Below are 22,745 nucleotides of genomic sequence, written 5' to 3' on the forward strand. Positions count from 1 at the left end.
GGTCCCATGGCGAAGTGCGCTTGCTGCTTCCGTTTAGGCCCTATAAAGTACAGTAACTACACAACACAGCTACAGAGTAACTACTCAACCTCACCTCCTTAACGCACATACAGTACTGTGCTCAGGTTCACCCATTGGAGAGAGGGAGAGAGCTGTGTAGGAGGGAACCATTCCCCCCTGTGACTACTTGCCTCCAGTCCACGAAACATGGTTTATGCAAATCAGCCCGCTATTTGCATAGCCATAATTAGGTAATTACAAATCGTTTGGCAATGAGATCAAGCATGTGCAGAGACCAGAGGATTTACATCACTCACATTGTACCGTAGCGTCTTAATGAATTGCGTTGGAGCAGAGGAGGCATTATGACATGTGTTATAGCATATGTCATGTCCAAGCGCCAGACCCACATGACAGGTGACATTTCCATAAAGCCTGCTTCATCATAGATAGCATATTATATATTATTATTATTATTATTATTATTATTATCATGTTTATCTGGTTTTAATGGGGTTTCATAAGGAGTTTTTATCTGGAAGAGGAAAAAGGGGCATTTATCATTGAGTGAAGTATAAGAGCCCAGCAGAACAAATGCACTGGCCCACTGTGTGTAGACTACAGGGTGTAATCAGTCTTTTTAAGTGTCCAGCACCGGTCATTATTTTCAAGGGGTATATAATCAACATTGAGTAAGGGTGCCCACACAGTGGTTGCGCCGGGCCTCCATGCCCAACTATCAATTACATATCAAATAAAATCTGAAAAAGATTCACTCAACAGCACTTGACCGTTCGCCCACCATCTCGTGGCGTTGTCCGACTAGCCGGGGAAATTACCGCCATTTTGTTGACCCCTCAGGCATCCAACTCGAGCGGCACGATAACGAGCGCTCGATTTGCGTTGTGTGTCCGCAGAGCAAGAGGAGTCGTTCGAGTTCGTCATCGTGTCCCTGACCGGACAGATGTGGCACTTCGAGGCGTCCACGTACGAGGAGAGGGAGCTGTGGGTGCAGGCCATCGAGAGCCAGATCTTCGCCAGCCTGCAGTCCTGCGAGAGCATGAAGAACAAGGTAGGTTGCGGACCGGCCCGAGCTTCAGCCACCGACGGCGCCGGCGTGCAATTATCGGGTGAACCCCGGCATATGCAGCGAGTAAAAGGGCTATATTTGTTTTTTGAAGTGTAGACGTTGTTATAGGCAACCCGAGCCAGCGGGCGGAGCCTCCGCTCGGAGTCGCTCTCTCCGTCGGCGTGCGAGCTGTCACACGCGCAGGAGGAGGGGGTGGGGGGGGGGGCACTGCACCTGTTTGTCAGACAGGTGCAGTGCAGTGTGGGGGATCTCTTATTAGCGCTGACAGACAGGCGAAATAGGAACCCGGCGCCTGTGTCAGCGCCGTGAGAGACAACGCATCATTTTCATATCCCTCTCTCGCTCTCTCTCTCTCTCGCTCTCTCTCTCTCTCTCTCTCCATCCCCCTCCCTCTCGCTCTCTGTCAGTGATCATTCAGCATTCTAAATTCCTCTCCTCTTCCCCGACCTGCTTCTTTTTTTTCTTGCGATGTTCTCATAACGAGCCGTCTCCTGTCCCCCCCCCCCCCCCCCGTCTCCCCCGTCTCCCACAGTCGAGGCTGGGCAGCCAGAGCGACGCCGTGGCCATGCAGTCCATCAGGAACGTGAGAGGGAACAGCTTCTGTGTGGACTGCGACGCGCCCAGTGAGTACCAGACTCCGCCCCCTCCTCCCTGTGTGCCATCCGAATCATATTGGGGGTAGGGGGGATATTGGGGGGGGTAGGCCTTGGCAGAAGCCAAAACCATGGCCCTGTAAAAGCAGGCGCGCGCGCTGGAACAAGTCCACGTCTCTGACCCGTTCTCGTTCGGTTCCCTCCCCCGCCCCCCCCTTCCGGCCCGCCAGACCCGGACTGGGCCAGCCTGAACCTGGGGGCGCTGATCTGCATCGAGTGCTCGGGGATCCACAGGAACCTGGGCACCCACCTGTCGCGCGTGCGCTCCCTGGACCTGGACGACTGGCCCGTGGAGCTCAGCATGGTGATGACGGCCATCGGGAACACCATGGCCAACAGCGTCTGGGAGGGCGCCCTGGAGGGCTACACCAAGCCTGGCTCGGACTGCGTCAGGTCAGTAACCCCCCCCCCCTCCCACCCCTCCGACTAGACCTGTTTGTCCCCCTCAGCGTCTGTGTATTGCTGTAACTGTATGCATTAGTGTATTTACTGTATCTGTCTTCGTATGCGTGACTATGTCTCTCAACCCCTTCTCTTAAAGTTCTCTCTTGTCTCTGGTCTACGTTCTCTTTAAACACACTAGTACAGTCTGTGCCCGTCGTGTGTGTTTGTGGTTGACCTCCGGTGTACGCCACAAACCGAAACGAATGCACCTAATGGGTGCATAAACCCGAGATTTGGGTATGGAAATGGCCGCCATAGAGAATGAATGGAGAAAAGGATTGTACCAGCTGAATGGCGGTCAATGGGGTTGTTGTTCTCCATACACACACAAAAACACAACACACACACACAACAGTAATCGACTCCAAACTGCTCAAAAGAAGATAGCTAGATTCTGTAGACTAAACCAATGATGTCCACCACTTGACATTATTCAATTTTACCGAATGCTCGATCTACCAGAAGATGACCGATTTCATTCAACAACTGTACAGTACATTATTTCACACAGGCGCGTTCCATCACCTCCGCTGCCATCCTAAGGGAAACACTGTAAATGTACGTATATCAAGCATATTCTGTTCGTTAGGTATTTTGACCTTTCTTTATTCCTACAGAAAGCTAGACGCGTGCTAACGGCACGCTATCTGTTGCTAGCTAGCTAGCTAGCTGGAAGCATTGTAAGCCGCCCTTTGGATCTTGGTATGGGGTTGACCATAGCACTTGACGGGAGTACCGTTGTGTGGAACTACTCTTTACCGGCACAGCGCCCGTCCAGAAACGCTTATCCAAAACAACTTCACGGGTGACACTGCGCAGTCCCTGAGCAACACCTTCTGAATGTTAACTTCATGCACTGGCCGGTTCCCGGAGAGAGAGAGAGAGAGAGAGAGAGAGACGCAAGATAACTCGGGCGACATGTGTCAAGTGTGACGTCATTAATTGGCGCCTGCGTGTTAAATGCCTCCAACCAGCCACTGTCACTTCACGCATCAGCCCCAGAGCCGGGGGTTGGGGAACCCAAACACGTTCAGCCAGTGAGCGGTCTTACCGGTGCGTTAATGAACCAGCAGGGTTTACTCATTTAAGGGCTCCCGATATTATCACCATATTACTACTACGCAAGGGTCAAATAGTTACGTAAAAGTTAAGTATCCAATGTATTTTCCGGAAATTGCAAGCCGCAGTAGGTTGGAGTCCGTCTATCGGTTGACTCTCAACACTGGTCTTCAAGGCTGTAAGATAGGGTTCCAGTGTTCCCAGTGTAAACCGGTAACCCCCAGACCAGATACCGTGGGCACCCCGGTCTGATGGGGAAGCAGTAGTAGATTGTTTATCTCTAGCTGACAGGTGAGGCCCGGCCAGTCAGTGTGACTAATGGCCTGATGTGTGGAGGGGCAGGTAATTAAGCAGCCCATTGTGGTGTTGAAGCCCCCCCACCCGCAGGGGCCCGGCCCCAGGGCCCCAGGCTGCCCTGCCTCATATTCATCACTCAGGGGGCGGCCATCAGTCTGTCTGTCACAGGAGGACAGGGCACAGAGGACGGCACTGTAGGGGCCCCCTACTGTCAGAGGCCCCCGCATGCACAGGACGCACACACAGGGTCGGGTTGCGCTACTGTTCGGGCGTCATCTTTTTCACACCGCGGTCCGATTAGACGAGTGAATAATTCTTCGATGTTAGCATTGGGAAATGTGATGGCGTTAAGTGAGGCCAGATGAATGCGTTAATAGACGTAGCAGAATGAATAGAGAGAGGTCCCCATCCCTTTTCGACCCGCTACCCCCCGCCGAGGTCAGTCCTGAATCGAGCGATGGCCCAGAGTTATGTATCGAATGGCCAAAGCGCCTCGGCGCGGACCTGATGAAAGATTATTGATGTTGAATCTTCTCCTTCCTCTGTCAGTCCGTTCCAAGTCGCCCCGGGGAGGAATGTTTCTCATTGTCAAGAGAATCAGATCTTCCTCTTCCTGGGAGCGCGCTATCTCCACTCTCCTAACGCCATCGAACAAACACGCCATCTCCGACCCCATCCCCTTAACTGATCTACGGGGCAACGCGGCGGTTGTTCCTCTCCCGACATAATCGCCGTCGATTATCGAAACGGGAGGCTCGGCTGCCGTACTCGCCGTTTTACCTTGTTCCTGTTTTACAAAAGCTATTGAAGAAACAGGGCGTGTTATGAAAATGTCTGTTACACAGAGAGAGAGAGAGAGAGAGATTTGATCTTCTTGCCCACCCTGGCGTGCTGCACGCATCACGTTGCGTTCCCTCTTCGCCGCGCGCCCCCCCCCGTCGGGAGCGAACACTTTTAATTGTGTCACCCGGACGACGCGCAGCAGCTTTTGTGATGGCACCTAGACGGCCGATGCACCGTCTCGTCCCCCTGCTAAACATTAGTGACACCTAATCTAAACGATTCAGTAACTACCTGAACATCAGCCCCGGCGTCTGATTGAATGTCTCCTGCTAGACTAGGTTCGCCCTCGTCTTTTTGAAATTTAACTTAAGAGGCATTCATCCAGAAGATTGGTTTAGCTTTTTGCGATTCTAAATGGAATACAATACGATGCACAGGTTTCTGTTGTGTAGATTCGGTTTCTGCCCGTCACTACGGCGCCCTAAATATTAGCACACATGGCGCTGTGGACGAGGCCTATGGGGGATTGTGCTTTCGTATCCATTGTGCTTTAACAGCTTAATGATATCAATCAAGAACGCTCCGAGACAAGATTAAGATCTTGAATTGCGATATACGTTTGGAATGAGTTATATGTTTGAACACCAGTTAAGGTGTGGATGCATCAATAGATCATCGTGACGTAAATTACTGAGTCCCCATAAATCTCAAGGAGAAATGCGTGCCAGCTATCTCTGCAGTCAGCATATTGGAGGGGAGTTGTTCCTTTAATTAGCACCTGGCAGTCGTCGTGTTTTGCACGCCACCTCTAATTGCCTGGCACGTTCGTGAAAGAAAATGCTGCAGACTATTTTGACTGGTAAAGAGGAAACCATTTAGCTCTTTTTAACCTAAGCCCTCACCGACACACACACACACACACACACACACACACACACACAGGCATACACTCACTCGCATTCACACACACACACACACACACACACACACACACACACACACACACACACACACAGGCATACACTCACTCGCATGACACACACACACACACACACACACACGGGTATACACTCACTCTCTCTCTCTCTCTCTCACCCACACACACACGCCTTCTCATTTGGGGGGAGATGTCCTGGAGCGTGGCCGGATGTGGCCAGCTATCCCTCACCGGCGCGTCCCTCTCACTGTCACCCTCGGAGGGGCGCGGCGGCGCCCGGGGCCAGGGCCAGGTAATAGCTCTGATGAGAGCCCACCACTTTGTTTCAGAAATAATTTGGCGCTCCTGCCGCCTGCAGGGCCCGCGCGGTAATAAAAATGAATCACACCGCTAAACTCTCCCAACCTCCCGCCTGCTGCTTAACTCCTCCCTCCCCGGAGAGCTGCGGCCCGGGTGCCGGCGCCGCGCCCGGCTCCTCCGTCCTCGGCAGGCGGACGCTACGGCGGGGGCAGCGGGCGGCGGGTGGCGTTGCTGGCAGAGAGGCCGGGTTGACTCTGCTCCGGGGGGGGGGGGGGGGGGGTAATGAGTCTGGCGAGCCCTCGTCCCCCAGAACGGTCCCCAAACCTCTGGGCGAGGCTCTCTGGCCAGTCACAGGTTAAGAGGGGGGGGGGGCAACTCTCCGAAGAGGCTTTAGAATAGCTGGCCTTGCCAGGAGCCCTGGTGGAGGTGGGGTAATTAATTTAGACAAATGAATGACTCGGGCCCTGCCGTCCAGAGCTCTCTCTCTCTCTCTCTCTCTCTCTCACTTTCTCTCTCTCCTTCTCTTAATCGCTCTCTCACTTTCTCTATCTCTCTCTCTCCTTCTCTCTCTCTCTCTCTAAATGAAACCCACAGGTCAGTAATTAGCCCCGCCCGGAAGAGGACACTCCACAGTCACTAATTACCCACATGTCACTGGCTTTCAGGGCCAGGTGGGCCAGACGAGCCCGGTGACTGAGACGTTTAGGGATGATTTAACCAGCAAAATCCAAACTATACATTTCCTTAATTCCAAAGAAAACACACACGCTATCATTTACCCCAATATGTGTTTTATTAATATTTGTTGTATTTAATTGCACAGCGCATAGCCAAAAATTATGACTTCATGTCGAGCGGGTTTCTTCGGTGCGTTCGACCCGGCTGCGTGTGTGCGTGCGTGCGCGCTCCGTCGTCTCCGAGCTTCGCGGTGGAGAGTACGTGGGGGGGCGACGAGGGGTTAACAGCGAGAGCGTTTAAGGGTGTGGGTCTCGCCGGCACAAAAACACAGCCACTCCATCACGAGGGCTCTGACAACCTCATTAATGTCACAATATATTCAACTCGTCCTGCTGCCTAGAGCTCACAGATGCTCCTCTCATGCCCCCCCCCCCCCCGCCCCCCCTCCTCCTCCACACCGAGGCCGCCCCACGGAACAACCTTTTGATTCCAGCAGGGGCGATTACGCCAGTCTAGACCGCGCTCGGAGGGCCAAAGAACAATAAGAACGCAGGTATCTATCCCAGAGATCTTGTTGCTGTGTTGGGTTTGTCTCCGCTGGTTATTGAGGACGTGGTTTAGAGACTCCAGCATGTCGACCATAGAGAGCCTTATTTAAAACGCTCTTATTCACTGGGCCGCTCTTTCATTTCTCGCCCCTAGCAACCTTTGAAGCTCTGGGGCCCGGTTTTCTCTCCCTGTTGTGTGTGTGTGTGTGTGTGTGTGTGTGTGTGTGTGTGTGTGTGTGTGTGTGTGTGTGTGTGTGTGTGTGTGTGTGTGTGTGTGTGTGTGTGTGTGTGTGTGTGTGTGTGTGTGTGTGCGCGCGTGCATGTGTGTGTCTTCTCTCTCTCTCTCTCTCTCTTTAGTTTTTCCAGTCCGTCCCCTTCACTCCCAGCTTTTCACAGCGTTAGTGGAGCCGCTGGCTGCATGGGAATCGGTCCCATACACCCCCGCCCCTCCCCCGTAGAGAGGAGGCCGCCCCCCTGTGAATGCTGAAGAGCAGAGAGGGGCGGGGGGCCGCGGGGCCCTGATTGTCTAGGAGGGCCGGGGCCGGCCCCGGCTGTGAAGGATGGGGCAGCGGCAGTGGCAAGATGGACATCCTCCTCTTCACGCTGCACCGCTGAGGGCACCTTTATTGGCGGGGGGACCGGATTGGTCATTCTCCGGCCTGCCTTTCTGCAGAGCCCCGCCCCCTCTGTCTCAGTCGCTCTTTCCCTCAATAAATCCCCGCTTGCCTTTGTCTTTCAGGCTTGACTAATTATCCTTGTTTGTTCCTCTTTATTTGAACGCAGTCATGTGTTCTTGACTCCGTGGGCCGGGTTTAGGAGAATCATTCCGCCATTTGCCACTTAATTAAGTCAGGGTCAGAATCCATTCCTCAACTCGGAGCTAAACAAGCCTATAGAATAATAAGCAGGCTTTTGTCTTTTCCTCCCAACAGGTTTTCTGGTCGCTGATGCTACCGGTTTTAGAATGGCCCGTGCTTGAAGGGAAAAAAGAACAAAACGTGAATTAGTATGTTTTGTTTTGCGCGCTGTTGCCGACCTCGTATGCTTCCGCCGGCTTCGGAGGTTCATGATGCAGCAAACAACAATGTTTGTAGTTCAGAGACAAAGGCAGAGGTTTTCATTGAGATCTCCGAGCCCCTCTGTCTCCTCAGCAACGGAGGGACTTTTAGCAAGTATGTGGACAGGGGTGGGGAAATCAGTATGCGTGTGTGCGCATTTGTGTGTGTGTTTTACTGTGTGTGTGTGTGTGTGTGTGTGTGTCTGTAGTGTGTGTGTGTTTTACTGTGTGTGTGTGTTTTACTGTGTGTGTGTGTGTGTCTGTGGTGTGTGTGTGTGTGTTTGAGAGAGAGAGAGAGAGAGAAGAGGGTAACCATGGGTTTGATTTCCTGAATATCTTCCCCCGCTGAGAGAGTTCCCTCTCTATCTCCTCTCTCTCTCTTCCCCCTCTCTCTCCTCCAGCTTTGACATGCTAAATCTGCTGATTTTATTTTTCTTCCTCCTGCGGAGAGGAAGTGTCCCTTTCAAGGGTCTCAGTTTTCCCCCCCGACTGCCTAAACCCTGCCTCCGTTTGGATTGTTGTTCTATTTCAAACAAAAGACAGAGGCGGGATTACCATTCCACTTCCTTTCACACTCCACCTTTCAAGTGGCGGCAGCTGAGGAATTTGAGACGCCACTGCCCCGGCCGCCTCTCCGGCTTTAAACGGAACTCTTTAAAGTAGTGCGGTCGATGTTGGACCCGAAATACCAAGCCTCAGGTCTCACTCTCTTTTTTTGTGTGTGTCTGTAGTATTTTTGGGGCCGGTTTTGTGGCTGAGGCTGACAAAGTGTCCTCCGGGCTCCTTTCTCAGAGGGCTGACATCTTGTTAATGGTTCTCCTCAGTCTTTTTGTTTCACGTGTTGGCGCTAACTTTCTGCCTCATTTAGCTTGTGTCAGCTCACTGTGCTCTCCACATACAGGGACCCCCATTCAGTGGTTAGCTCTCTGAAGCTAACCGAGTTTGGACAACTGCCCTCAGCGAATTTTATAACCAATTCCAAGATTCGGCGACTCCTTGCCAGGCGATTCAAATCGATTTGTGGACTAGGAGAGGAAGCAGAGCTGAGTTTGCATAAATCTTTGTCGTTTTCTAGTCCCGGTTCCTCTGCAGGAAAGTGTAAGGGAGGAGAGGCCAGGCTGTCACCCTCCTACCCAAAGCTATCCACTAGCGCTGGGCCCCATTGATCTGCTAACAGGCTTGTCCACACATAATGACAGACTAGAGTTTGATGAAGGGCTCACACCATAAAACTGCTGGCCACTGCAATTGCCTGTCATTAGGGCTACATTGTTGCTCTTCTAGCACCCCCAGTCTGAAGAAAAGGCTCATTTATACTGTGTAAAAAGGGGGTATCCTTCCCCAAATGTGAATATACAAATTTCTATTCAACTGGTCCTTACTGCCGGCCATATTGAGCTGTTCTGTGAACCATTAAAGGGGCCCCATGTAAAAGATAGTACACCACGATTTAACCTGTCGCAGATGACCAGTCTTTTTGAATTGCCGATGGACGCACAAGTTCAAGGTAGCGTTTATCAGTGAAGCTGAGCTTTATGATCTTCTAATGGCGCTTTAACAGTACATCTAAATCCACGCTGGTGCCGACAACACCTGGCCCCTAGCTGGCCAGATGATTAACCCCTGTTCTGAGGCTGAGGCCAGGGGTGTGTGTGTGTGTGTGTGCGTGTGCGTGCGTGTGTGTGTGTGCGAGACGTATCGCAGCAGTGAGGAGCAAGGCTGGGAGGTGACACACGAGTCCGAAACGCTCTCCGTCTAAAGAGGGCAGGCCGCTCCCACAGCCGGCTGCTATACGAGGTCACGACGGCGCGCGCCGGTGCTACGTCAACTGTCACCGGCGTCGTCGCCATCTCGGCCCCGACGAATGGAAATCGCAGACGTGAGAAAATATGCGCGATATCGTGACAGTGATCAAATAGGTTTCCCCGCCCCTGAAGTGAACCTTGTTTGTTTCTCGGGTTTACCCGGCCCTAATTGGATGATTGAATGTCGGAGGCGGAGCAGACCGTCGGGCGGGCCTTGCCTGGCGGGGTGAGCGCTCTGGAGAGTGACGTCTGATGCCCAAGCCCGCCGGCCGGGGCCCCCCCCCTGGGGAGCCTTGTCACTCTAACCAGCGGAGCCGTTCGCCCCTATCAGCGCGAGGCCCCCTCTCTCTGTCACTCACCCAGAAACCCAAACAACGGCCCCTTTCTCGCTCGCCTTATCGCGCCGCCCGACGGGGTCAGGGGGTCAGCGCCACCACACTGGGCATGCTCGGCCATTCACGTATTGATTTTGATTTGGACAGTTTGCGCGCGGGGCGGATAAAGGAACGGGAGGTCAAGATGGAGAGCGATAGAATTCTGAGCGCCCCCCCCCCCCCCCACCCCCACCTATTCTCCGCTCCCGGCCGAGCCGAAGGAGCCACATCTCCCTCCCCGGCCTCCCTGCCATTCAGCCCCATCGATCGAGGCTCCGGACCCCCCCCCCCACCCCAGGGGAGGTCCGGGCCCGCTAACACCTAGCCTCCTTTGTGGCGGGATCCACCGGTTCGGACTGACAGCGCTGATAACGTGCCCCCCCCCCTCTCCTCCCCCCTCCTGAATTGTCCTCAGCAGACACGCTGTTCACAATGTGTAACCTTTAGATAGGCGGCCAGACTCTAACCCCTCCGTCGCAGACTGCCATCACTGGAGGCGGGATCATCTCTGGCCCTCCAGCGCTCCGTCATCCCAACAACGGCCCCCAGCGATCGGGGAGGCCCCGCCTGGCCCTCCTCGGCTTTTTTCGGAGCTGGCGAGTGAACCGGAGGGATCTCTCCCCCCCCCCCCCCCCCCCCCCCCTGCGGTCACGGGGGTACATGCCGTAGTACCCGTTGTATTAACACGGGTACGCTTTCCGTGGTCGCCTTTGAGCACCGCCGATTGCGTTCGCGTCGGCGCTGCGTATGTCGGGCGCGTGGCCTGTAGCGCTCGAGCGCCGGTTTCAAAACTAGCCGAGTGCAGCCATTTTTTTTTCCGTAAGCGTTCCACTATACGTTCTACCCGTACCTCGCGCATAGCGACAAGCGGACCACCTCGAACGTCGTAACCCTGGGGGTCTCGGCCTCTCTAACCCGTGTCCCGTCTCTGACCCCCCCCCCCCCCCCCCCAGGGAGGAGAAGGAACGCTGGATCCGGGCCAAGTACGACCAGAAGCTGTTCCTGCTGGACCTGCCCCAGTCCGACGTGCCCCTGGGCCAGCAGCTGCTGCGCGCCGTGGTGGAGGACGACCTGCGGCTGGTGGTGCTGCTGCTCGCCCACGGCACCCGGGAGGAGGTGAACGAGACGTACGGCGACGGGGACGGACGCACCGCCCTGCACCTGTCCTGCGCCATGGCCAACGTGGTCATCACACAGCTGCTCATCTGGGTGAGGATGATGGAGGGTTTACCCCAAAAAAAGGAGGTGGGGGGGGGCGAGTTGTTACGGAAGGGGCGGAGTTAGGGTTGAGGTGAAAATCGTGAGGGAGCCGTATTCGTAGGGATGCACGATATATCGACAATCGTATCGGTATCGGACGATGTTAGTCATTTTTTAATATATCGGTATCGGTCCAATGTGCAAAAGAGGGCCGATGTGCACAACCGTTGTGTGTGTTGTTTTTGAGAGGAAGCAATGCGGTGAATCTATGATTTATTGGCTTTTCCAAAGGTTTTGGAGGTAAAGACAGTGTTTCCATGTGTTTTTCAGTATGTATAACATTTGATTATCATAGAAACGTGTTTTTATACAGATCATATCGACATCGGTAAATATCGCTTATCGGCCATGACAGCAATATAAACATGTTATCGGTATCGGCCAAAGTGTTCATATCGGTGCATCCCTAGTTATCCGGGGCCGCGTGTTGAATTGTACTAAAAATGTCCCTCCTGGCGCGTCTCCCTTCCCTTCGCAGTACGGCGTGGACGCCAAGAGCCGCGACGCCCGCGGCCAGACGCCCCTGTCCTACGCCCGGCGGGCGGGCAGCCAGGAGTGCTCGGACATCCTGCTGCAGCACGGCTGCCCCAACGACGCCGGCGGCCTGGCCAACGCCGCCACGCCCAACATGGGCCGCCGGAACCCCAACGTCAACAACAACAACGGCCAGTGCGAGCTGAACCGCAGCGTCAGCATTATGTAGGAGGAGGCGGAGGAGGAGCGGACGAGGAGCGGAGGAGGAGCGGAGGAGGAGCGGACGACTCCCGTCGACGGGCCCCGCTCTCCTCCTCTTCCTCTCTGCCTCGTACCGCACACTGGTGAAGGGGCGCCAGCGGCGGTGGACAGAACCCTGATATTTCATTCACTACGCACAGAGCGTGAGAGGTGAGGGCTGTCCGGCGGACGTCGTGCGTCGGTTGGGTCTTCACTTCGTCGGTCGTTATATTTCTTTGCGTTCGTCCGCATTGTCGTCACGGGGGCGGCATCTCTGTCGCCAGCGATGGCGATGAGCTTTAAGCGTTTTCTTATTGTTAAGCATCAACCAAACGGACGGCTCACACGACGCCGTTCACCTCTTCCTACGATAAGCATTCGTTTTATGCTTGAACGTTTTGTTTTTCGTGTCTTCCCCTCTTGAAGCCAAACTGTTTTTTTGTTTTCTTTTTTTGTTTTGTTTTTATTTTCCTCCAATCACGCTTCCATGCTGAAATGTAAACAAAAAAGAACAAAAAATAAGAAAACGTTGGGAACTGAACTGTCAAGTGGTACCACACAGTCACACACAAAGTAACTGTAATGTTAAAGTTTACAACTAAATCTATTTGACCTAGCGACTACGGCTCACGTGATTAGGAAGTACGAGTTAATTGTTGCCGTCAAACTCTTGACATGCCGTTCGTACAGAGGGGGAAAGCAGTTCTGGATGAAACGTGTAAAAGGTTGAAATACTTTACTCACAGGCAAGAGTTCAAATCATTTGACATAAAAGAGTTGATTGCACAATGCATTTTGGGGGGAAAAAGTGAGTAATTTGTTCTTCCACCCTTATCTTGGTCCTCTCGCAAATCATCCATGATTAGAAGGGAATAAAGTGGAATACTGTTTATGGCCATCGAGATGAGCGGCTTTGTAAAGATGCCTCTTCAATCAAAAATCATTCAAAGGAGTGATTGAAAGAGGGAAATTGTATCATTATGACATCTTTGTTGGAGTAATTTTCAGACAGATTAAAGTGTGTTGATAATTGTTTGACACAGACACGGTCACCTAGCCCCATTTTCCATCCACACGTGTAATGGAATATCTGTTCACCTCCTGTGGCCAAAGGTTCTGCATCTGTACTCACAATAGCATTTCTTATGTTGTTGCTGCTGTGCACTATGTGGTACTGTGTAGTGTGTGTGTGTGTGTGAACGTGAGGGTGTGAGGGCATTTCTGATTCTGGATACTATCGGGAGAAAAGGTAAACACCTACTGTTGTTTGACTTGAAGAGTGGGAACAAAAATCAGCTTTCTTGTACAGACCTGTAAAAAAATAGATCTTCTTCCTTCAACGTATCCTGAACTGTGTGGATTGTTGGGAGTCAATTAGAAACATTTCCTCTCCTTTTCTCAAACTTTAACCAACCAGCCACCCCCTCAGCCTAATTCAGGGGACTTAACCGAGTACGTTCGTGTCCGAGTGTTGAGATGATGCTCTGTTTGGAGATTATAAGGGTCAAGAAGGGATGAAGAGAAAAGTATAGACGACTTAACTCTCTGATAACTGTAGCTCTGATACATGTATATATCAGTACTTGGTCATTATAAACCAAGACCAGGGACATGGATAACAGGAATATTGATGTGGTATTGGCACATCCTTAGAGACATTTCTTTATTACCTTGTGCCATTTTGAGATAGTTTAAAGCCATGTTTACAGTGGCAGTGTTTATGTTTACAGAGCAAAGACTCTTTATATGAATCCGGTACATTGATCATATACATGGTTTTGTTTAATCTCTCAGTATTGTAGTTTATTTTTGAAGCTCTGACTAAATCAAGTTGTGGTCAGGACACCATTTGCCGTTGTCCCAGATTGGCCACAAATTCAACCAAATTAACCCTGATAGTCAACAGAGCTTGTAGATATGTAGCCTTAAGTTGCAATGGTACAATTGTTTCGGCCTTCTCTGGTGTACAGTACAATGGTGTGGACGGGAATTGGACCAACAATATATAACAACATATTTCAATAAATTTGCTAGAACATTTCAAGGCATGTCTGAAGAGAAGACCATGTCTTAGTGGAGTCAAAGGAGTAACTAGTATGACCCCCATAGGGTCACAACAACCTACTGTGTCATATCCCCCCTAGAAACTACTAGAAACGTAAGGAACTCGCCTAATAGTAACTCCTATTCTACACAATGCAAGTGTTTCCCTCCCCAAAGAAATGACATACTGTAAGTGTAAATATAAGTCGAATACTTCTACCACCAGACATGCTCCCGGTCAAACACATTGAAATGATTTTAGGTCTACAGTCACCATCCTTGACTTGTAAGCCCTATTTTGATATGTTGTTAAAAGTTTGTTCCTTGTTTTTAAGCATATTTTAGGTACTTCTGTTTGGTCTCAATGTATCTACATTATGTGACCGTTTGAGGTACTTTGTGTATAATGATGTACATTTGACATATTTATAATGCAGTATGTAAATATTGTTTTTTGTTTGTTTAATTTTCCTATTGTATTTTTTTTTCTCCTTTACATTCAGAGCGTGAAACAAGGCAAAGGCTAAAGAGTTACCTGTTGTGTGCTTGGACGCTTGGCTGATTGTTGACCTATTAATAAACACTCCAATAAAAACAATGTAGCCTTTCCTGGATCTGGGAAAATAACTGTGTGGAATGTGTCCCCGCATGACTCCGAGATAAACTTGGATTTGTTCCTCACACCGTAGCCAAAGTACAATCCTGCTTTATAATCTCTTTCTAAACAGACCCCTGCTTTGATATCACTTTCGTCTTACAGTACTGCCCTTCTCTAGCCCTTAGCCTCCGGGACAGCGTCTGTCCGCTGTGTGATAATGGAGTGAGTCAAGACGATGACCTGCCAAAGTACGCCAGGCCACAAGATTGACAGGTTTATCGGCGTCCGTCGGTGTGGAGAGCGGTGAATGGCTGTACCTCCGCCCACTCGTGTGCAGTGTCACACAGAAGCTGCGTACCGAGAAGTGACCCGTTGGTGTGGTTAAGAGGGCACCGGACCGTGCCAGAGGGCAGGGCTCAGACACTTCCTCTGCTGGTCTTTGGGGTAGGCAGGGGTTGCCCCCCCTCCCCCGCCCCGCCCCACACCACTTCCTGCTCGTTGTTCCCCCTACCGGCTCTGAAAGAGGATTAAGTTAAAGATCGGGGCTTAGTGTCGGGCAGCAGGGCCTGGTGGGGGGAAGTGAAAGGGCTCGCTGTCGAGAGGAGTCGACCTCACACTAATCCACTCCTTACTCTCCGCTAATCTTGTCTCGGCAAACACCCCCCTCGGGTCAAACACCCCCCCTCCAGTCAAACACCCCCCTTCCAGTCAAACACCCCCCCTCCAGTCAAACACCCCCCTTCCAGTCAAACACCCCCCTCCAGTTCTTCCTTTCTCTGTTTTCCCTCCTGTCTTTTATCGCCTGCCACTTTTTGTCTTGTCTACTTCCTTCCTCAGTGCCGATGGAGATGGACACACACACACACACACGTTACTTTTCTGTCCGAGGCCGGTCTTCATACTGCACCTTGGTAATAAGGTGCAAACCATGTCTCCGGCTTTCCTTTTGAAGACCAGTGAATGTAATGACTGTAATGCACATGTTGCCATGCCGTTATCGCCAGCAGGTTCTGCCATCCTCTTGGCAATAATACCACGTGATCAATATATAGTTTCAAAGGGACTAATATAACCCAAGCCCCATGTGCTACTGGGGAGGATGTGGCCGCAGGTCCCCAGTCTGTCTGATATTCCGTGGAGCTGGCTAAACCCAGAGGAGGGGGACTCGACCGCCCATTTCAGCTCAGATGAACGACCTCCCAAATTGCAGAGGTGGTCTCCTAGCCTGATGGATGGGTAAGCAAAGACCTGACGTGACCATATGTACAAAACATATCCATATTTGCATAAGATGTTGCAGGGCCTTCTCGCACTGAAGGCACATTTACCCCAAGCTACCTGTAGCAGGCAGTTGGCCCACTCACGCGTAGCCTACTGGGTCAAAGTAAAATAAAAAGTGCCTTGGTAGTCTAAGCATTTTCTCCCCTTTCTTCCTTCATGTTTGAAGTCTTTCGTTGCTTGATTTCTTTCCAAGCCTGTGTGAAATATCACTGCTTTTTGCTAACCTTTCCCCTTCGACAAGTATGTAGATTATTCATTCTCTGGCCCTCATGATAAGCCCTTAATATCCTGTCATCAAATTCCACTCGTAACGTGCCTAGTAGCCTAACACCTGTCCATCCAATTTCTACTCGTTTTCAGTCGGGTTTTCGGACTAATTCAAGTCAAAGTTTATTACGAGGAATGTCTCAAAGGACTAGTGTGTCCGGGACCTCACACACTGTCCCTGTTCAGCCCCCCCCGCCCCCGCCCCTGGATCCATGTCTCCACTCTAATTTCCATATCCTTGAACCTCTCGCTAATCAGCCGATCTCTGAACATCTCTCTCTCCCTCGCTCGCCCTCATGTCCCCGCTCCCTCCCCTCTCTAGCCTCGTGGCCCTCTCTAGCCCCCCCTCTCTATCTGCTGCAGCCTCTCCCTCCGTCCACTCATACCTCTCTCTCCTATCTCTCCCTCGGTCCTCTCATCCCTCTCCCCCCCCTCTCTCTGTCCACTCATCCCTCTCTCTCCTATCTCTCCCTCGGTCCACTCATCCCTCTCTCCCCCCCTCTCTCTCTGTCCACTCAGCCCTCTCTCTCCCTGTCCACTCATCCCTTTCCCCCCCTCTCTCTTCCTCTGTCCACTCATCCCTTTCCCCCCTCTCTCTCCCTCTGTCCACTCATCCCTTTCGCCCCCTCTCTCCCTCTGTCCACTCATCCCTCTCTTGCTTGCCTTTATGCCCCCCTCCCTCTCTCTCTCACACCCCTTCTCCCCCTCTCTCTCTCCCTACCCCCCCCCCCCCCACACACACACACACCCTTGGCTTGTGCGTGGTTCTCTGTTAATTTGCCTGAGAATGCATTAGCCGTAATGAAGGCTGAGGGCCAGGGAATCCTCCAGGGTTCCATTAATCATCCCCCCTCAGACAGGCAACCTTGATTACAAGTGGCAAGAAATTCATTAGAGCCAGGCCTCTGACAACTCTTATCTCCGCCACTAGATCTGACTCATTAGGCAGCCAAATTAAAGCTATGATGGCCCTGATGAAACTCATCGCTTGTTTATCTTGTGCGATTTGATGCATCTGCCCATACATCACTGCAGCCGCGGTGTCCGGCGGACCCTCCCAAGAAGTCAGGCCTGCTTCAGCCCTGTGCACACATGAGGGACACTATAGCTTTCTGTCCTGCTGGAGAAGGAAAACGCTGGTTTGCAACAGGAGAAGGGGAGGGATTCAGAAGAAAGTACAGCACATTATGTGTCAATAAAGGGTTATAGTGCCACATTGATTTAGATGATACTGCTCTGAGCTTATGGATAAGCAGTGAATTAGGGATATGGGTTTACTTACACAGCGTGACACTCGGAGTGAGAGCTCTGATATCTGCTGCAGCTGCTCCTCTGGTTGGACATGCTATTCATAATCTCATCTCAAAACAACAAGGTTGCTGGGTAGGCCTGAGTCATTGCTCTTAGTTGTGCATAAGCTCACCAAGACTGAAATAGCTACAGTATCACACCCTGGCGGTATGTCATCCACTCGACATCCCGTATTAGTCAGCTCTGGGACCATAATAACACTCATCACTTGTTCACAAGACCGTCCGTCCTTAAATCTCCATCTATGTGTCACAATCTTGATGCATGAGACGATAGCGGAATTCTGCAGTTGGTTTGTTTCAAAAGCTAACCACTGTAGAACAGTCAAATGATCGTTTCTACTGAATTTAGTTGATACTTAATAGCCGCTTACTCTCACTAAACACGTGTTTACGTCATGGAAAGTGAAATCTACAAATGTATAATAAAAAAATAAAAAACGGTAGGCTATAGCACTGATGTTTTCTCGACGAATGGAGGATGAATTTACACACGTAGCCTATAGTAGGCTAATGATAAAATGAAAGCGTGCATGGTGGAAGCCAAGCAGGCCAAGCACGTTCTCTGTAGTTTTAGGTGAGTTCCCGTCGCAATTGATGTCTTAAATCCGACAGTAAATAGCCTGCAAATGACAGAACAGGCCAGGCATAGAGGTGAGTATAAAGATAAAACAAGATAAGCTTATTATCTCGGAGTAAACATTTTCCCCGGTCGCCATGTGCACTTTTCAGATAGCAGCCTATACCTTTAGGCTACATCAACAGGTGTCTTGGCTAAGCCTCCTTGTTAAACATTTAGGCATATTCATTCAAGCTTTATTTATACTCGAAATTGCACTAAATAGTTACTCATTTGCAGTGTCGCTGTATAGCCTTACTAGGTAGGCAGCCTATACTATACTACTTTTATTAGCAAACTGTACATAGTGTTCAGAGAAGGAGACAGATCACTTCTCTTCATCTGAAATGTTTTGGTTTAGGGTTATTTGGAGGTGCTGCATGTGTGTGTTGCCGATATGAGCCCCACTTTGGCGCCATATCAAAGAGATCTTTCCGAGGCCACATCCGGCCATAGAGGAAGTCCGTCTCCCCTGTAGATATTTGGCAGTGCTGCTCGTGAGTTAGATGGAGCAGTGAGCACAGAAAAAAACTAACGAAAAACCTATGGGCATAAGACGTTAAAGAAGTGGAATACTGTTTTAAACATGAATATGGCTGATAAACACACGGACATTCTTATTTGGGTGTCCTGAACTCTAACTGAAGAGTGTAATTACGACCCTAATGATGATGACGTGGGTGGTGTTCGCACACACCTCTGTCAACACCTGTGTCAACTCTCTCACTCCATTAACACCTCTGCACTAGAACACACATGAAATATTTCGGGCACTTACATCAACTTCGACCTGCAAGGGAAGATTGAAACGTTTCAGTGAGAAAATTAGATTGCCTTCTATAACACCGTAAGAGCTATATAAGGCAATAATTTAATAAGGTTGTGTGTGAGTTAGTTGTGTGTGTTATTCAGCTAGTTGTATGTTGTAGCTTGATCTTTATGCTAAATTCAAAAGCAGGTGTTGCTTATTTGTTAATTTATTAGGCTACCTCGAGCAATGTCCTCAATAATTTAGAGCCAAGTTCTCCAAACAAGGATAATATGTAGCCTACATGCAATTTATTACTCCCTGTAGCCACGGTGTTCCTAAGCCTCTGCTTATTTAATCACAGTTAGTCTATGAAGATCAAGTTATTTTCATGATTTCATTTCAGGTCCTCTAAAGGAAGTAAGGCTAATGAAAATCGACCCTAGAGTCAAACATAAATGTGAAACTTTTACACACACACACACACACACACACACACACACACACACGCAAGCTTCCCAATCATCCTCTCTAACAGTGATTGATTGTGAAGTTCATTACAATGTGTTGGATATGACCATTCCAATGGGGATCCATCATTCCACCTTGAGACAACATGGCCTCCTAAAGAGAGATAAATGACTACCGCTGCGATTAACAAAAAGTGCTCCTCTCCCCCTTTCTCCTGACTGCTTTGTGGAAGTCTTCATTTTTTTCACGAAGAACTAAAGAGCTAAGTGCTGATAGGCATAAATGCAGCAGGGTTAAAGGCTATTTAACATTGTATCAGTCCACTTGACTACCCAAATCCTCTTGTGAGAGGAGAAATGTAGCCTTGTTTGTAGACCCATTAAAATAGTATGCTTATTATTTTAACTTGTCCAAAATGTAATTTTGAGATGTTGCTCTAAATATTGAAGTTGAGATATTTGGATATCTAAGTCATCTTATTTACTAAGCCATCACATTTTTAGCTGCCGTCTATTTTTTATCAAAGTAGCTATATAAGTAGTAGTAACCTAGTTGTAGTAGCCTATTGTTGCTGCTGCTGCTATTATTATTATTATTGATATCGTTTTTTATTGCAGTTATAGACTAAACGTTTTTTTAAATTTTTTACATAGGCTATATAGCCTATCTAATCCAGACAGAGGCAATTGCGTCAAATTACATTTCTCGAATAGGTCAACTCCATTAGCAATAAGTCCTCTTGCAGATTTATAGCTTTGATATAAATGAATTTATTAAGTCAATATACTTTACAGTTTTTCCTTGTTTGGTTACTTATTTCCTTCATATCGTTTTTCCACGAACAGCTGGCGAATACAGTTCCTACAATTTACTATCAAAATCAACTGTAGAAGGTACATGCAAAATGTGACCAACAAAACGTACCAAATACAATAGGTCAGAATAGCTTCACTGGGTGAGTGAGTAAAGCACATGCAATAAGTAACAGAACATTTAGGCCCTACATATAAATACTTAAAAAAGAGAAGAATTTTTACAATCGCATAGTGCCCATGAGTGTCACCTGACACATTATCATATTTACAGATTTACAAAAAATTAAATACAAATACAAAGCATAATGCTATACGACAATCCTCTGCGAGTGGAGTAGGCCATGTCCTCAATGCCGAGTTTACGCTATATTTGCTGATGCAAAAGTCTCACCTGACACAGATCAATGAATCCTTTTTTGTGCTTCATGCATTCAACAAACCGGCTGGGAACCAAATGTCATTTCCCCTCTTCAAGCTATCAGAATAGTTCATGGCCTGCTCCCTTGCTCAATTTGTTGATGTTGACTCCTCACGGCAAACCTGTTGACGTGCACTGGAATGGGTACAACAATTTTGGGATTTCTCACAGGTTCCCCGGACCTGTTATTGACGTTTCCGGCTTTGATCCTTTTCCACTTGGCCCTACGGTTCTGAAACCAAATCTTGACCTGAACCTCGCTCAGTTTAAGTGCATGTGCTATTTGAGAGCGCTCTGTGAGAGAAAGGTATTTTTTACAGTGAAATTCCTTCTCAAGTTCAAGTAGCTGTTCGCTAGTAAAGGCTGTTCGTCTCCTTCTGCTTTTTCCCGCTGAGCTTCCTGGTGGTAAGGGCTCCTGTGATCCAGGTTTAAGTTTGTTCTTTTGGGATAAAGAACTACAGTTGTTCCCGTCTGAGAAACTCTCGTTTTCGCTGTCGGCACAGCTGTCCTCTCTGTCACTGCAAACCGTGTCTGCCGATTTTAGGTCCAATTTCTCGTCATCTGAGCTGTACAACTTGGTCTCACCTGAAATGTAAAGAAAACAAAAATGCATTTTGGTTACAGTATTAACAGTTCACCTCACCTGTTTATGCCGTACAGGCATGTGCAATGATTGGTTTGGTTTTACCATCAATAGTAGCCTATAGCCTACTGTATGACATTTATGGAACAAACGACCCAGGAAATTAGACTAAATAAAACGGGCTGCTGAACCTAACAGTTTATACTGCTGTAGGCTATATTATACTCAAAATGCTGTCATTGATAACCTTTAGTCCACGGATATGGCACTACGCTACAGATTAAATAGGCTGCTTGTTGATTAGAACGGTTCATCTGTTAGGCCTACTTCTTATAGCCCATTCAAGTTGCACATGAAACAATGTAGCCTCTACTGGTACAATTTTAAAGTAGGTCCAATGTCAGAGCCTAGATGTTTGTTTCTATTCCAAAATTCCCAAATAGGCTATAGGACTGTTAAGAGTTATTGGAAACCCACCATATAACCTAGTCCAAAATTGCGATAGCCTGTTTCCACAAACTTTCGATAATTTCCCAAGTGATGATAATGGGCAAAAACAAAATTTATTGAGATGGAGATACGCACATTGGCCAACTAGTCTATTGTGCCAAAAGCAACGTAGAAACGTGATGCCAAATAGAGAGAGAGAGAGAGAGACAGAGAGAGAGAGAGAGCTTTACCTGAAAGTGTTTGAAAAGTTTCAGAGAAGTTGAGAAGGTCCGAGCCCTTTTCCCTTGCATGCAGTTCATCAGAGTGTGGGCTTGCTTGCCTCCTCGTTCCCGGGTCAGCGCTTAACCGAGGTCCGGGCAACTCTTGGGGTGGATAGAAACTGTCCGGAGCGTCCGAAAAACTTGGCAGTGTTGTTGTGAGTGCGACCATAGATGGCATCCCCTGTCCCAAACTCGCACAGAATGTGTTCGTAAGACGTCCAGCGAAAGAAGCCAACGGTGCTAGAGGAGGTATGCCAGATGGTAATGCTGAATGAGACAACGCTTGCGGAATCACCAAGGGTCTGTATGGCATGAACATAGGGTAGCCCGTATAGAGCAGGTGTCCCGGCCGAGGCTGCGGAGTTCCTATCAACGAGTCGATAGAAAACGCCGTCCCATGGACGCCTGGTCTCTGCATTTTGAGGAAAATATTGTCTTTTATGTCGAAAACAGCCAGGCTCCCTTCCGTCAATAAATCGCTTGGGCAGAAGGGTGAAGTTGTACGTCCTCCGCTGTGGTATTATCCTATGCCCAGCGTCTCCGAGACCTCCTCAGCTTACTGCGAGTTGACGCTTTCTTGTTTGGTGCCCACTCCCCCTGCCTATTTGTCACACACTGAGACATAAACACACACGCTCTCCCCATCTACCTCTCCCTCCTTCTCCCTCCACCCTCTCTCTCTCTCTCTCTTTCTCTCTCTCACTCTCTCGCTCCTGTGTGTGTGTGTGTGTGTGTGTGCGTGTGTGTGCGCGCGTATGTGCGTGTGTGTGTGTGTGTGTGTGTGTGAGAGAGAGAGAGAGAGAGAGAGAGACCATGGCTTATCGTGTGCAATACAAGAGGAATGAAAGGGGGTGTTTCCCTGGGGACTCATCCATCTTCCTCA

At 49.6% G+C, this 22,745-nt stretch overlaps 2 protein-coding genes across 3 annotated transcripts in view; one reads left to right on the forward strand and one right to left on the reverse strand.

The window, feature by feature from the left end:
- agap3 (ArfGAP with GTPase domain, ankyrin repeat and PH domain 3) overlaps nucleotides 1–14,506 on the forward strand; it is a gene marked incomplete at its 5' end in the record, with an annotated part of 114,120 nt that extends 99,614 nt beyond the window's left edge. For both annotated transcript variants that reach the window (XM_084457985.1, XM_084457984.1), the window contains 5 exons: nucleotides 918–1,072; nucleotides 1,623–1,713; nucleotides 1,914–2,136; nucleotides 10,979–11,234; nucleotides 11,764–14,506. In XM_084457985.1, coding sequence (XP_084314111.1) covers nucleotides 918–1,072; nucleotides 1,623–1,713; nucleotides 1,914–2,136; nucleotides 10,979–11,234; nucleotides 11,764–11,988 — 950 coding nt within the window. In that variant the 3' untranslated portion in view covers nucleotides 11,989–14,506. The remainder of the gene's footprint in view (nucleotides 1–917; nucleotides 1,073–1,622; nucleotides 1,714–1,913; nucleotides 2,137–10,978; nucleotides 11,235–11,763) is intronic.
- Nucleotides 14,507–20,639: 6,133 nt separating this feature from the next.
- Nucleotides 20,640–22,280, reverse strand: gbx1 (gastrulation brain homeobox 1; the record flags this gene model as incomplete). The annotated part of the gene is made up of 2 exons (XM_084458464.1): nucleotides 20,640–21,154; nucleotides 21,833–22,280. 2 exons carry the CDS (start codon nucleotides 22,278–22,280, stop codon nucleotides 20,640–20,642), a joined length of 963 nt encoding a protein of 320 aa, XP_084314590.1.
- Nucleotides 22,281–22,745: the final 465 nt, after the last annotated feature.

Source organism: Borostomias antarcticus (assembly GCF_949987555.1).
Source record: "Borostomias antarcticus genome assembly, chromosome: 24".
In the NCBI taxonomy this organism is placed as follows: domain Eukaryota; kingdom Metazoa; phylum Chordata; class Actinopteri; order Stomiiformes; family Stomiidae; genus Borostomias; species Borostomias antarcticus.